General features: G+C 33.9%; 1 protein-coding gene across 1 annotated transcript in view; it reads right to left on the reverse strand.

Annotated features, from left to right (window-relative positions):
* Nucleotides 1-17177, reverse strand: part of LOC121419543 — a 65668-nt gene that overhangs the window by 18204 nt on the left and 30287 nt on the right. The window contains exon 8 of the mRNA XM_041613999.1: nt 16434-16685. Coding sequence (XP_041469933.1) covers nt 16434-16685 — 252 coding nt within the window. The remainder of the gene's footprint in view (nt 1-16433; nt 16686-17177) is intronic.

Consider the following 17177-nt stretch of genomic DNA (forward strand, 5'->3'; position numbering starts at 1 on the left):
GCATCTGCCTTGTAATACGAGAGACCCTGGATCGAAACCCATCAGGGTCTATTTTTTTTATTTCTTTAATTTTGTTTTATTTTGGGTGTAACCCCCATAAGCCAGTTTGGGGTTCCATTCTGCGCATAATAAAAAGTTCATTCGTACTAAAGTAACATATTTGTTTTATATTTAATGAGATTTTAGCAACAACCTTGATGTCTTTCTTATTCTTTTGGATTATGCGTTTCAATACATCCATTAAAACAACAATGCGTGTACAAGCAACTGGTATTTCCGAGTTGGCCAAGTATTGTTATAAGAACATGCTAACGCATTCAAATAAAAAATGCAACAAATACCTCCATCAGTGTTCATTGCTTTGCTATTCTATTCACCTGGTCGAAGTTTCTCTATCCTGCTATGTAAGACATGCTTGCATATCTAGCAATCAAATGTACCTATCGTAATGTAAGAAATCAAAGTTCATTTGGTCAACATTGCTCATGAGGTAACTAAAATCTGGTCTGTGGATACTGATTTGAAATTTTCAAAACTGGATTCTAGATTCTTGCATTTCGTCAACAATTTACTCACTATTTCGTGTCGTCACTTGCAAGATTGGAATTTACATTTCTTAGAATTAGAATTTACAGATCTTAGAATAAGATCTGTTTATACAACCTTCTTTTTCAGTGTCGTTCAACAGTATTCAACATGTCTTTTCATTAATAAAACTACGCTTATCATCATAATGGTCATATTGATCTGCATTAACAGGGTGTTAATAACAAACGGACTATCGTGATCATGATCATGAGATTCACAGACAGATCACCTAATTCGTCCGTAAGACGAATTAAAAGTCTAGTTTATTTTTCTTTTTCCACCCTTTTCTTGTTCCACCAAAATCATCAAAACTAATCAATCAATTTTTATCAAAATGTTATCAATTATGGACAATTATCATACGATGTGTACGAAACAAGTTCAACGTCAAATGGTCATCGTGACGTCATCTACGCGCCATTTTGTAAAATCACATTATCAATCATATCTTCATTATCAATCATCAAAAGTTAACAATATTAACATGAAATAAACTTCAGATCAAGGGTCAACTGTCCATGTCATCAAAGGTCATTTACAGGTCACGACGCGCATGTACGCGCGCGTCAAAATTTTAAAATGCTCAAAATCACTTTTTGATCAAAGTAGAGTACGAATCAGGTCATTCTAAGCATTTCAGGAATTTGCGCGCTCACAGGTTTTCGCGCGCGTTTACGCGCGTAACGTCCTTACGCAACGTACAACTGCACTTTATTTTACATCAATGCATTCTTTATTAAATTTCAAATAATTTGATACCTTAACCGACCTTCTACGACCAGTAATAAAGGAACTAGCCTCCGTCAAAGTTTGCATAATGCGCGCAAGCGCGCGTTCACAATAGGCCAAATATGTGCAAAAACATGCCTTTACAAAATCCAATATAACTCTTCAGATAGTCCGTTGACCCCCAAATTTTATTTAACATTCAGATAGATTATGACTTGAAGATGTGATTTCATGTTCCATTTGACCCTAAATTTTATCATGACGTCATCAAAATGGCGTCGGAATTAAAATTTTCAATTTTTGTGTTATGACGTTTTAATAATTTTGCAAATTAGACTATAACTCCGTAATCATTGGTCGTTTTTCGCCTGGTTTTTGACATATTGTAGCTGGTTTTATATTCTTCCAAATTATGTTGCAATCTTATCATTTTGAGCAGGAGATCATCATAAATATCAACAATGTATAGAAGCATATTATTATGATAAAACTTGCACTTGAAAAATTCAATTTGAGGTTATATTTTATTGTTGCCTTGCAGTTGTACGGCAGTTACTATGGTCTGATGGTTAATGCATCTGCCTTGTAATACGAGAGACCCTGGATCGAAACCCATCAGGGTCTATTTTTTTTATTTCTTTAATTTTGTTTTATTTTGGGTGTAACCCCCATAAGCCAGTTTGGGGTTCCATTCTGCGCATAATAAAAAGTTCATTCGTACTAAAGTAACATATTTGTTTTATATTTAATGAGATTTTAGCAACAACCTTGATGTCTTTCTTATTCTTTTGGATTATGCGTTTCAATACATCCATTAAAACAACAATGCGTGTACAAGCAACTGGTATTTCCGAGTTGGCCAAGTATTGTTATAAGAACATGCTAACGCATTCAAATAAAAAATGCAACAAATACCTCCATCAGTGTTCATTGCTTTGCTATTCTATTCACCTGGTCGAAGTTTCTCTATCCTGCTATGTAAGACATGCTTGCATATCTAGCAATCAAATGTACCTATCGTAATGTAAGAAATCAAAGTTCATTTGGTCAACATTGCTCATGAGGTAACTAAAATCTGGTCTGTGGATACTGATTTGAAATTTTCAAAACTGGATTCTAGATTCTTGCATTTCGTCAACAATTTACTCACTATTTCGTGTCGTCACTTGCAAGATTGGAATTTACATTTCTTAGAATTAGAATTTACAGATCTTAGAATAAGATCTGTTTATACAACCTTCTTTTTCAGTGTCGTTCAACAGTATTCAACATGTCTTTTCATTAATAAAACTACGCTTATCATCATAATGGTCATATTGATCTGCATTAACAGGGTGTTAATAACAAACGGACTATCGTGATCATGATCATGAGATTCACAGACAGATCACCTAATTCGTCCGTAAGACGAATTAAAAGTCTAGTTTATTTTTCTTTTTCCACCCTTTTCTTGTTCCACCAAAATCATCAAAACTAATCAATCAATTTTTATCAAAATGTTATCAATTATGGACAATTATCATACGATGTGTACGAAACAAGTTCAACGTCAAATGGTCATCGTGACGTCATCTACGCGCCATTTTGTAAAATCACATTATCAATCATATCTTCATTATCAATCATCAAAAGTTAACAATATTAACATGAAATAAACTTCAGATCAAGGGTCAACTGTCCATGTCATCAAAGGTCATTTACAGGTCACGACGCGCATGTACGCGCGCGTCAAAATTTTAAAATGCTCAAAATCACTTTTTGATCAAAGTAGAGTACGAATCAGGTCATTCTAAGCATTTCAGGAATTTGCGCGCTCACAGGTTTTCGCGCGCGTTTACGCGCGTAACGTCCTTACGCAACGTACAACTGCACTTTATTTTACATCAATGCATTCTTTATTAAATTTCAAATAATTTGATACCTTAACCGACCTTCTACGACCAGTAATAAAGGAACTAACCTCCGTCAAAGTTTGCATAATGCGCGCAAGCGCGCGTTCACAATAGGCCAAATATGTGCAAAAACATGCCTTTACAAAATCCAATATAACTCTTCAGATAGTCCGTTGACCCCCAAATTTTATTTTACATTCGGATAGATTATGACTTGAAGATGTGATTTCATGTTCCATTTGACCCTAAATTTTATCATGACGTCATCAAAATGGCGTCGGAATTAAAATTTTCAATTTTTGTGTTATGACGTTTTATTTATTTTGCAAATTAGACTATAACTCCGTAATCATTGGTCGTTTTTCGCCTGGTTTTTGACATATTGTAGCTGGTTTTATATTCTTCCAAATTATGTTGCAATCTTATCATTTTGAGCAGGAGATCATCATAAATATCAACAATGTATAGAAGCATATTATTATGATAAAACTTGCACTTGAAAAATTCAATTTGAGGTTATATTTTATTGTTGCCTTGCAGTTGTACGGCAGTTACTATGGTCTGATGGTTAGTGCATCTGCCTTGTAATACGAGAGACCCTGGATCGAAACCCATCAGGGTCTATTTTTTTTATTTCTTTAATTTTGTTTTATTTTGGGTGTAACCCCCATAAGCCAGTTTGGGGTTCCATTCTGCGCATAATAAAAAGTTCATTCGTACTAAAGTAACATAATTGTTTTATATTTAATGAGATTTTAGCAACAACCTTGATGTCTTTCTTATTCTTTTGGATTATGCGTTTCAATACATCCATTAAAACAACAATGCGTGTACAAGCAACTGGTATTTCCGAGTTGGCCAAGTATTGTTATAAGAACATGCTAACGCATTCAAATAAAAAAAATGCAACAAATACCTCCATCAGTGTTCATTGCTTTGCTATTCTATTCACCTGGTCGAAGTTTCTCTATCCTGCTATGTAAGACATGCTTGCATATCTAGCAATCAAATGTACCTATCGTAATGTAAGAAATCAAAGTTCATTTGGTCAACATTGCTCATGAGGTAACTAAAATCTGGTCTGTGGATACTGATTTGAAATTTTCAAAACTGGATTCTAGATTCTTGCATTTCGTCAACAATTTACTCACTATTTCGTGTCGTCACTTGCAAGATTGGAATTTACATTTCTTAGAATTAGAATTTACAGATCTTAGAATAAGATCTGTTTATACAACCTTCTTTTTCAGTGTCGTTCAACAGTATTCAACATGTCTTTTCATTAATAAAACTACGCTTATCATCATAATGGTCATATTGATCTGCATTAACAGGGTGTTAATAACAAACGGACTATCGTGATCATGATCATGAGATTCACAGACAGATCACCTAATTCGTCCGTAAGACGAATTAAAAGTCTAGTTTATTTTTCTTTTTCCACCCTTTTCTTGTTCCACCAAAATCATCAAAACTATTCAATCAATTTTCATCAAAATATTATCAATTATGGACAGTTATCATACAATGTGTACGAAACAAGTTCAACGTCAAATGGTCATCGTGACGTCATCTACGCGCCATTTTGTAAAATCACATTATCAACAATATCTCCATTATCAATCATCAAAAATTAACAATATTAATATCATATTAACTTCAGATCAAGGGTCAACTGTCCATGTCATCAAAGGTCATTTACAGGTCACGACGCGCATGTACGCGCGCGTCAAAATTTTAAAATGCTCAAAATCACTTTTTGATCAAAGTAGAGTACGAATCAGGTCATTCTAAGCATTTCAGAAATTTGCGCGCTCACAGGTTTTCGCGCGCGTTTACGCGCGTAACGTCCTTACGCAACGCACAACTGCACTTTATTTTACATCAATGCATTCTTTATGAAATTCCCAATAATTTGATATCTTAACCCACCTTCTACGACCAGTAATAAAGGAATGCGCCTCCGTCAAAGTTTGAATTACGCGCGCAAGCGCGCGTTCACAATAGGCCAAAAATGTGCAAAAACATGCTTTTACAAAATTCTATATAACTCTTCAGATAGTCCGTTGACCCCCAAATTTTCTTTTATATTCGGATAGAATAGGACTTGTAGATGTGATTTCATGTTACATGTGACAATAAATTTTATCATAACGTCATCAAATTTTCGTCAGAACTAAAATTTTCCATTTTTGTTTTATGACGTTTTAATAATTTTGGAAATATGACTATAACTCCGTAATCATTGGTCGTTTTTGGCCCGGTTTTCGACATATTGTAGTTGGTTATATATTCTTCCAAATTATGTTACATTTTTATCATTTTGAGCAGGAGATCATCATAAATATTAACAATGTATAGAAGTATAATTTATGATAAAACTTTCACCTTAAAAATACAATTTGAGATTATATTTTATCGTTGCCTTGCAAGTGTATGGCAGTTACTATGGTCTGATGGTTAGTGCATCTGCCTTGTAATGCGAGGGTCCCTGGATCGAAACCCATCAGCATCTATTATTTTTTTTAATTAAATTTTGTCTCATTTTGCGTGTAACCCCTATGAGCCAGTTTGGGGTTCATTCTGCGCATGATAAGAAGTTCATTCTTATAATTCCGGCACATGATTGTTTTATATTTAATGAGATATTAGTAACAACCTTCATGTCTTGATTATTCTTTTAGATTGTGCGATTCAATACATGCAAAAAATCAACAATGCGTGTACTAGCAACTGGTGTTTCAGAGTTGGCTATGTATTGTTATAAGAACATGCTGAACGCATTCCAAATACCTCCATCAGTGTTCATTGCTTTGCTTTCTATTCACCTGGTCTATGCAATTGCTCCAACCTGCTATGTAAGGCATGCTTGTATAATATCTTGCAATGAAATCTACATATCGTCATGTAAGAAATTAAATGTCATTTAGTCATTACTGCTCATGAGGCAACTAAATACTGGTCAATGCATACTGGTTTAATTTTTTTTCAAAACTGGATTCTAGAATCTTGCTTTCGTCAACACTATGCTCACTATTTCGTGTTATTACTTGCTTAATTGGAATTGACATTCTTTAGAAAAACAAGATCTATACAACCTTTTATTTCAATGTCTTTCAACAGTATTTAACAGGTCCTTTCATTGATAAAACTACGTTTATTGTGATGATATTCATATTGATCTGCATTGAAATGATGATCATGATTAAAAAAATAGATCGTGATCGTGATCATGAGATTCACAGACAGATCACCTAATTCGTCCGTAAGACGAATTAAAATTCTAGTTTATTTATTCTTTTTATTAGGTGATCTGTCAATTATTGACAGATCACCTCTTGTGTTTCTACGAATTTTCTTTTTTATTTATTTCTTTATTTATTCTTTTTATTTATTTTTCTTTTTCCACCCTTTTCTTGTTCCACCAAAATCATCAAAACTATTCAATCAATTTTCATCAAAATATTATCAATTATGGACAGTTATCATACGATGTGTACGAAACAAGTTCAACGTCAAATGGTCATCGTGACGTCATCTACGCGCCATTTTGTAAAATCACATTATCAACAATATCTCCATTATCAATCATCAAAAATTAACAATATTAACATCAAATTAACTTCAGATCAAGGGTCAACTGTCCATGTCATCAAAGGTCATTTACAGGTCACGACGCGCATGTACGCGCGCGTCAAAATTTTAAAATGCTCAAAATCACTTTTTGATCAAAGTAGAGTACGTTTCAGGTCATTCTAAGCATTTCAGGAATTTGCGCGCTCACAGGTTTTCGCGCGCGTTTACGCGCGTAACGTCCTTACGCAACGCACAACTGCACTTAATTTTACATCAATGCATTTTTTATAAAATTCCCAATAATTTGATACCTTAACCGACCTTCTACGACCAGTAATAAAGGAATGCGCCTCCGTCAAAGTTTGAATTACGCGCGCAAGCGCGCGTTCACAATAGGCCAAAAATGTGCAAAAACATGCTTTTACAAAATTCTATATAACTCTTCAGATAGTCCGTTGACCCCCAAATTTTCTTTTATATTCGGATAGAATAGGACTTGTAGATGTGATTTCATGTCACATTTGACAATAAATTTTATCATAACGTCATCAAATTTTCGTCAGAACTAAAATTTTCCAATTTTGTTTTTTGACGTTTTAATAATTTTGGAAATATGACTATAACTCCGTAATCATTGGTCGTTTTTGGCCCGGTTTTCTACATATTGTAGCTGGTTTTACATTCTTCCAAATTATTTTACAATCTTATCATTTTAAGCAAAACATCATCATAAATATTAAGAATGTATAAAAGTATATCATTATGATAAAACTTGCACTTGAAAAATTCAATTTGAGGTTATATTTCATCGTTGCCTTGAAAGTGTATGGCAGTTACTGTGGTCGAATGGTTAGTGCATCTGCCTTGCAATGCGAGGGTCCCTGGATCGAAACCCGTCAGGATCTATTTTTTTTTATTTATTAAATTTTGTCTCATTTTGCGTGTAACCCCCTTAAGCCAGTTTGTGGTTCCATTCTGCGCATGATAAGAAGTTCATTCGTACTAAAGTGACATGATTGTTTTATATTTAATGAGATATTAGCAACAACCTTGATGTCTTGATTTTTCTTTTGAATTGTGCGTTTCAAAATACACGCATAAAAACAACAATGCGTGTACTAGCAACTGGTATTTCAGAGTTGGCCAAGTATTGTTATAAGAACATGCTGAACGCATTCCAAATACCTCCATCAGTGTTCATTGCTTTGCTTTCTATTCACTTGGTCTATGCAATTTCTCCATCCTGCTATGTAGGACATGCTTGCATAATATCTTGCAATGAAATCTACCTATCGTAATGTAAGAGATGAAAGGTCATTTGGTCATGATTGTTCATGAGGTAACCAAAAATCTAGTCTATGGATACTGATTTAAATTTTTCAAAACTGGATTCTTGATTTCATCACCACTGCTCACTATTTCGTGTTATCACTTGCTAAATTTGAATTGTCATTCTTTAGAAAAGGAAATTTTTTTTTAAAACCTTTTCTTTCAAATAATGTCTTTCAACAGTATTCAACATGTCCTTTCATTAATAAAACTGCGCTTAATATCATGATGCTCATATTGATCTGCATTGACATGGTGATCATTATAAAAAAATAGATCATAATCATGAGATTCACAGACAGATCACCTAATTCGTCCGTAAGACGAATTAAAATTCTAGTTTCTTTATTCTTTTTATTTATTTTTCTTTTTCCACCCTTTTCTTGTTCCACCAAAATCATCAAAACTAATCAATCAATTTTCATCAAAATGTTATCAATTATGGACAGTTATCATACGATGTGTACGAAACAAGTTCAACGTCAAATGGTCATCGTGACGTCATCTACGCGCCATTTTGTAAAATCACATTATCAACAATATCTCCATTATCAATCATCAAAAATTAACAATATTAACATCAAATTAACTTCAGATCAAGGGTCAACTGTCCATGTCATGAAAGGTCATGTACAGGTCACGACGCGCATGTACGCGCGCGTCAAAATTTTAAAATGCTCAAAATCACTTTTTGATCAAAGCAGAGTACGAATCAGGTCATTCTAAGCATTTCAGGAATTTGCGCGCTCACAGGTTTTCGCGCGCGTTTACGCGCGTAACGTCCTTACGCAACGCACAACTGCACTTTATTTTACATCAATGCATTCTTTATGAAATTCCCAATAATTTGATACCTTAACCGACCTTCTACGACCAGTAATAAAGGAATGCGCCTCCGACAAAGTTTGAATTACGCGCGCAAGCGCGCGTTCACAATAGGCCAAAAATGTGCAAAAACATGCTTTTACAAAATTCTATATAACTCTTCAGATAGTCCGTTGACCCCCAAATTTTCTTTTATATTCGGATAGAATAGGACTTGTAGATGTGATTTCATGTCACATTTGACAATAAATTTTATCATAACGTCTTCAAATTTTCGTCAGAACTAAAATTTTCCATTTTTGTTTTATGACGTTTTAATAATTTTGGAAATATGACTATAACTCCGTAATCATTGGTCGTTTTTGGCCCGGTTTTCTACATATTGTAGCTGGTTTTATATTCTTCCAAATTATTTTACAATCTTATCATTTTAAGCAAGAGATCATCATAAATATTAACAATGTATAAAAGTATATCATTATGATAAAACTTGCACTTGAATAATTCAATTTGAGGTTATATTTCATCGTTGCCTAGAAAGTGTATGGCAGTTACTGTGGTCGAATGGTTAGTGCATCTGCCTTGTAATGCGAGGGTCCCTGGATCGAAACCCATCAGGATCTATTTTTTTATTTATTAGATTTTGTCTCATTTTGCGTGTAACCCCCCATAAGCCAGTTTGTGGTTCTATTCTGCGCATGATAAGAAGTTCATTCGTACTAAAGTGACATGATTGTTTTATATTTAATGAGATATTAGCAACAACCTTGATGTCTTGATTTTTCTTTTGAATTGTGCGTTTCAATACACGCATAAAAACAACAATGCGTGTACTAGCAACTGGTATTTCAGAGTTGGCCAAGTATTGTTATAAGAACATGCTGAACGCATTCCATATACCTCCATCAGTGTTCATTGCTTTGCTTTCTATTCACTTTGGTCTATGCAATTTCTCCATCCTGCTAAGTAAGACATGCTTGCATAATATCTTGCAATGAAATCTACCTATCGTAATGTAAGAAATGAAAGGTCATTTGGTCATGATTGTTCATGAGGTAACCAAAAATCTAGTCTATGGATACTGATTTAAATTTTTCAAAACTGGATTCTAGATTCTTGCTTTCATCACCACTGCTCACTATTTCGTGTTATCACTTGCTAAATTTGAATTGTCATTTTTTAGAAAAGAAGTTTTTTTTACAACCTTTTCTTTCAAATAATGTCTTTCAAAAGTATTAAACATGTCCTTTCATTAATAAAACTGCTCTTAATATCATGATGCTCATATTGATCTGCATTGACATGGTGATCATTATAAAAAAAATAGATCATAATCATGAGATTCACAGACAGATCACCTAATTCGTCCGTAAGACGAATTAAAATTCTAGTTTATTTTTCTTTTTCCACCCTTTTCTTGTTCCACCAAAATCATCAAAACTATTCAATCAATTTTCATCAAAATATTATCAATTATGGACAGTTATCATACGATGTGTACGAAACAAGTTCAACGTCAAATGGTCATCGTGACGTCATCTACGCGCCATTTTGTAAAATCACATTATCAACAATATCTCCATTATCAATCATCAAAAATTAACAATATTAACATCAAATTAACTTCAGATCAAGGGTCAACTGTCCATGTCATCAAAGGTCATTTACAGGTCACGACGCGCATGTACGCGCGCGTCAAAATTTTAAAATGCTCAAAATCACTTTTTGATCAAAGTAGAGTACGTTTCAGGTCATTCTAAGCATTTCAGGAATTTGCGCGCTCACAGGTTTTCGCGCGCGTTTACGCGCGTAACATCCTTACGCAACGCACAACTGCACTTTATTTTACATCTATGCATTCTTTATAAAATTCCCAATAATTTGATACCTTAACCGACCTTCTACGACCAGTAATAAAGGAATGCGCCTCCGTCAAAGTTTGAATTACGCGCGCAAGCGCGCGTTCACAATAGGCCAAAAATGTGCAAAAACATGCTTTTACAAAATTCTATATAACTCTTCAGATAGTCCGTTGACCCCCAAATTTTCTTTTATATTCGGATAGAATAGGACTTGTAGATGTGATTTCATGTCACATTTGACAATAAATTTTATCATAACGTCATCAAATTTTCGTCAGAACTAAAATTTTCCAATTTTGTTTTTTGACGTTTTAATAATTTTGGAAATATGACTATAACTCCGTAATCATTGGTCGTTTTTGGCCCGGTTTTCTAGATATTGTAGCTGGTTTTACATTCTTCCAAATTATTTTACAATCTTATCATTTTAAGCAAAACATCATCATAAATATCAAGAATGTATAGAAGTATAATTTATGATAAAACTTTCACCTTAAAAATTCAATTTGAGGTTATATTTTATCGTTGCCTTGCAAGTGTATGGCAGTTACTATGGTCTGATGGTTAGTGCATCTGCCTTGTAATGCGAGGGTCCCTGGATCGAAACCCATCAGCATGTATTATTTTTTTATTAAATTTTGTCTCATTTTGCGTGTAACCCCTATAAGCCAGTTTGGGGTTCATTCTGCAAATGATAAGAAAAAGTTCATTGGTACTAAAGTGACATGATTGTTTTATATTTAATGAAATATTAGTAATAACCTTGATGTCTTGATTATTCTTTTAGATTGTGCGATTCAATACATGCAAAAAACAACAATGCGTGTACTAGCAACTGGTGTTTCAGAGTTGGCTATGTATTGTTATAAGAACACGGCTAACGCTGCATTCCAGAAAGAAATGCAACAAATGCCTCCGTCAGTGTTCATTGCTTTGCTATTCTATTCACCTGGTCTATGCAATTGCTCCAACCTGCTCTGTAAGGCATGCTTGTATAATATCTTGCAATGAAATCTACATATCGTAATGTAAGAAATTAAATATCATTTAGTCTTTACTGCTCATGAGGCAACTAAATACTGGTCAATGTATACTGGTTTAAATTTTTTTCAAAACTGGATTCTAGAATCTTGCTTTCGTCAACACTATGCTCACTATTTCGTGTTATTACTTGCGTAATTGGAATCGACATTCTTCAGAAAAACAAGATTTATACAACCTTTCATTTCAATGTCTTTCGACAGTATTTAACAGGTCCTTTCATTGATAAAACTACGTTTATTGTGATGATATTCATATTGATCTGCATTGAAATGATGATCATGATTAAAAAAAATAGATCGTGATCGTGATCATGAGATTCACAGACAGATCACCTAATTCGTCCGTAAGACGAATTAAAATTCTAGTTTATTTTTCTTTTTCCACCCTTTTCTTGTTCCACCAAAATCATCAAAACTATTCAATCAATTTTCATCAAAATATTATCAATTATGGACAGTTATCATACGATGTGTACGAAACAAGTTCAACGTCAAATGGTCATCGTGACGTCATCTACGCGCCATTTTGTAAAATCACATTATCAACAATATCTCCATTATCAATCATCAAAAATTAACAATATTAACATCAAATTAACTTCAGATCAAGGGTCAACTGTCCATGTCATCAAAGGTCATGTACAGGTCACGACGCGCATGTACGCGCGCGTCAAAATTTTAAAATGCTCAAAATCACTTTTTGATCAAAGTAGAGTACGAATCAGGTCATTCTAAGCATTTCAGGAATTTGCGCGCTCACAGGTTTTCGCGCGCGTTTACGCGCGTAACGTCCTTACGCAACGCACAACTGCACTTTATTTTACATCAATGCATTCTTTATGAAATTCCCAATAATTTGATACCTTAACCGACCTTCTACGACCAGTAATAAAGGAATGCGCCTCCGACAAAGTTTGAATTACGCGCGCAAGCGCGCGTTCACAATAGGCCAAAAATGTGCAAAAACATGCTTTTACAAAATTCTATATAACTCTTCAGATAGTCCGTTGACCCCCAAATTTTCTTTTATATTCGGATAGAATAGGACTTGTAGATGTGATTTCATGTTACATGTGACAATAAATTTTATCATAACGTCATCAAATTTTCGTCAGAACTAAAATTTTCCATTTTTGTTTTATGACGTTTTAATAATTTTGGAAATATGACTATAACTCCGTAATCATTGGTCGTTTTTGGCCCGGTTTTCGACATATTGTAGTTGGTTATATATTCTTCCAAATTATGTTACATTTCTATCATTTTGAGCAGGAGATCATCATAAATATTAACAATGTATAGAAGTATAATTTATGATAAAACTTTCACCTTGAAAATACAATTTGAGGTTATATTTTATCGTTGCCTTGCAAGTGTATGGCAGTTACTATGGTCTGATGGTTAGTGCATCTGCCTTGTAATGCGAGGGTCCCTGGATCGAAACCCATCAGGATCTATTTTTTTTATTTATTAAATTTTGTCTCATTTTGCGTGTAACCCCCATAAGCCAGTTTGTGGTTCCATTCTGCACATGATAAGAAGTTCATTCGTACTAAAGTGACATGATTGTTTTATATTTAATGAGATATTAGCAACAACCTTGATGTCTTGATTTTTCTTTTGAATTGTGCGTTTCAATACACGCATAAAAACAACAATGCGTGTACTAGCAACTGGTATTTCAGAGTTGGCCATGTATTGTTATAAGAACATGCTGAACGCATTCCAAATACCTCCATCAGTGTTCATTGCTTTGCTTTCTATTCACTTGGTCTATGCAATTTCTCCATACTGCTATGTAAGACATGCTTGCATAATATCTTGCAATGAAATCTACCTATCGTAATGTAAGAAATGAAAGGTCATTTGGTCATGATTGTTCATGAGGTAACCAAAAATCTAGTCTATGGATACTGATTTAAATTTTTCAAAACTGGATTCTAGATTCTTGCTTTCATCACCACTGCTCACTATTTCGTGTTATCACTTGCTAAATTTGAATTGTCATTTTTTAGAAAAGGAAGTTTTTTTACAACCTTTTCTTTCAAATAATGTCTTTCAACAGTATTCAACATGTCCTTTCATTAATAAAACTGCGCTTAATATCATGATGCTCATATTGATCTGCATTGACATGGTGATCATTATAAAAAAATAGATCATAATCATGAGATTCACAGACAGATCACCTAATTCGTCCGTAAGACGAATTAAAATTCTAGTTAGGATTTAATGTCTACTGGAATCAAGATGATTTATGTCCAAAGAGTTACTCAAGGGTGACAAAAATAATTTGATTTCATAACAGATATTCAAACAACGTAAATCGGACTAGGAATATCGAAGTTGTGACGTTTTAAGGCTTTGCAATCTTTCAGTGAAATACTGAATATTCAATGAGCCATTTGATAATGTAAAATCCCAATTGTTTCTTTCTATTTTATTCTGTGAAATTTTATTTACTCAATTTTTCATCCTCCGAGAATTGAAAAGATTGGATAGGCATTTAATGCATTAGATATTATGATTAAATAATTCATTGCTTCAACTTACTTTATTAGAAGGGAGACATTTCATTCAAGCAGGTATGAAAATATCATGTAATACCATAAAAAGTAAAGTAGGAACTTGACACTCTCAGCCCATCTACGAATAATCATGATGACCTGCATATAACTGTTTTATTTTTCACAAAACATCGCTAACTTCAAGAATTTCGTGGGGTGATATCAGATTGTGGTAGAATTTTTAGGGTATTTTCCTCAGTGAATTTTACTCTATTTATTGAAACAATTATTTCTAGAATGGAATACCCCTTTCAAATTCAATGGGGTAACGTTCATGGACAACTGAAACGGGGGTTTGGCTGCAGAGCGCTTCAGCCCCCTAAACTTCCACGTAAACATTAAAAAAAGTAAGAAATTATCACCAAGTAGTGATTTATGAATGTTCATCTCGCATCCCCCTTTTATCTTTTAAAACCATTCCATGGTCCCTGACATTCAATTAAAGGACGAGTCCACCCCAACCAAAAACTAGATTTGAATAAAAAGAGAAAATCCAACAAGCATAACACTGAAAATGTCATCAAAATCGGTTGTAAAATAAGAAGTTATGACATTTTAAATTGTCGCTTAATTTTACAAAACAGTTATATGCACATCCTGGTCGGTATGCAAATGAAGAGACTGATGTCATCAACTCACTATTTCTTTTGTATTATATTATGTGAAATATGAAATGTTTTAATTTTCTCCCTCTTGCCCAGTGAAACAACGATCAATTCCTTCCCGATCACGTGAAATTGTTTACTATTATATGATTCAGTCAAGTTGGTCCGTATTTTCGAATTTGTAAGAAATGAAATATTGTGCAATTCAAACAATAACAAGTGGAATGCCTCTGGCCGTCTCACCTGCATCACGCGGTTCAATATAGCAGCAGTGCTGACTTTGAATACTACTCTAACTCGCACAAGATGTTCAGTGATACATGGTTACTCTTATGTCCACTTTTTATGAACTAGACCAATAAACTTACAGAGATATGGTTATTCAACAAAAAACCTCAACATGGCCAAAGTTCATTGACCTTACATGACCTTTGACCTTGATCATGTGACCTGAAACTCGCACAGGATGTTCAGTGATACTTGATTACTCTTATGTACAAGTTTCATGAATCAGATCCATAAACTTTCAAAGTTATGATGGTAATTCAACAGATACCCCCGATTCGGCCAAAGTTCATTGACCCTAAATGACCTTTGACCTTAATCATGAGACCTGAAACTTGCACAAAATGTTCAGTGATGCTTGATTACTATAATGTCCAAGTTTCATGAATCAGATCCATAAACTTTCAAAGTTATGATGGGAATTCAACAGATATCCCCAATTCGGCCAAAGTTCATTGACCCTAAATGACCTTTGACCTTGGTCATGTGACGTGAAACTCATGCAGGATGTTTAGTGATACTTGATTAACCTTATGTCCAAGTTTCATGAACTAGGTCTATATATTTTCTAAGTTATGATGACATTTCAAAAACTTAACCTCAGGTTAAGATTTCGATGTTGATTCCTCCAACATGGTCTAAGTTCATTGACCCTAAATGACCTTTGACCTTGGTCATGTGACATGAAACTCTAATAGGGTGTTCAGTAATACTTGATTAACTTTATGCTTAAGTTTTATTAACTAGGTCCATATACTGTCCAAGTTATGACGTCATTTCAAAAACTTAACCTCAGGTTAAGATTCGATGTTGACGCCGCCGCCGTCGCCGCCGCCGTCGGAAAAGCGGCGCCTATAGTCTCACTCTGCTTCACAGGTGAGACAAAAACCAAAAGAAATAGTGATGGACATTATCGATCGACTGACTCATTTGCATGTCACTGAGTTGTGCATATCACTGTTTTGTGAAAAATAAGCAAAAACTTTAAAATGCCCTAACTTTCTTATTTTACATCCGATTTCGATGAAATTTCCAGCGTTGTGCTAGTCTGATTTTTCTCTATTGATTCAAATCAACATTTTTTGGGGTGACTTGACCTTTACGGTTTTTCATAATATGATTTTCAACTTACCTGCCATTATCTCATGAGCAAATGGATAGAATCCTGCTTTGAGAAGTTCGTTGCTCAATAATATTGGACTTTTTTCACGAAACCCGAAAAACTTCTTTTCAGTCACCCAGGCGGTTATAATATCATAAGGGTTTAGATCTTTCTTCAACTCCTTGCCAAGGACTCTAGTCAGTTTATCCACTTTATCCGGTGGAATGGTTTTTCCTAGCATTTCTGATACTCTACTGTTTATGACGTTGTTCCGAAACTTTCCTGACAAAGAAGAATGAGGATAGTGGTTTAAAAAATACCTATATTACCATGATTACGAGTGATTGAGTTATTAATTCATTTTTTTTTTATTTTGAGTAATCAATGCATTAACGGACCGTTTAATACATTAACTGAATACATTGATTTCGTTTACAAAGACAATGGAATAAATGACTAATGTCAACATGTCCAATACAAGTCCTATATTTAATCATTTTTATTCATTTTGTTGTTTAAACCGGTATGAAAAACAGTAAAAATTGACGATATTCGAATTAAGGTATAATTCAACAGAATAATATATTTGAAGGAAATGGTAAGGGAGTGAAAAGATAAGAAAGGAGATATCACATCTACGAGGTGATATCTCCTTGCTATAAGTAACAAACAAGAAATATTCAACAAAGTAAAGTAGTAAGAGTATGAACAAATATGTCAAATGTGAAAATACAAATCCACTAAAATGCCTTGGAATAAAGACAAATACGTTAG

Source organism: Lytechinus variegatus, chromosome 8 (genome assembly GCF_018143015.1).
Source record: "Lytechinus variegatus isolate NC3 chromosome 8, Lvar_3.0, whole genome shotgun sequence".
In the NCBI taxonomy this organism is placed as follows: domain Eukaryota; kingdom Metazoa; phylum Echinodermata; class Echinoidea; order Temnopleuroida; family Toxopneustidae; genus Lytechinus; species Lytechinus variegatus.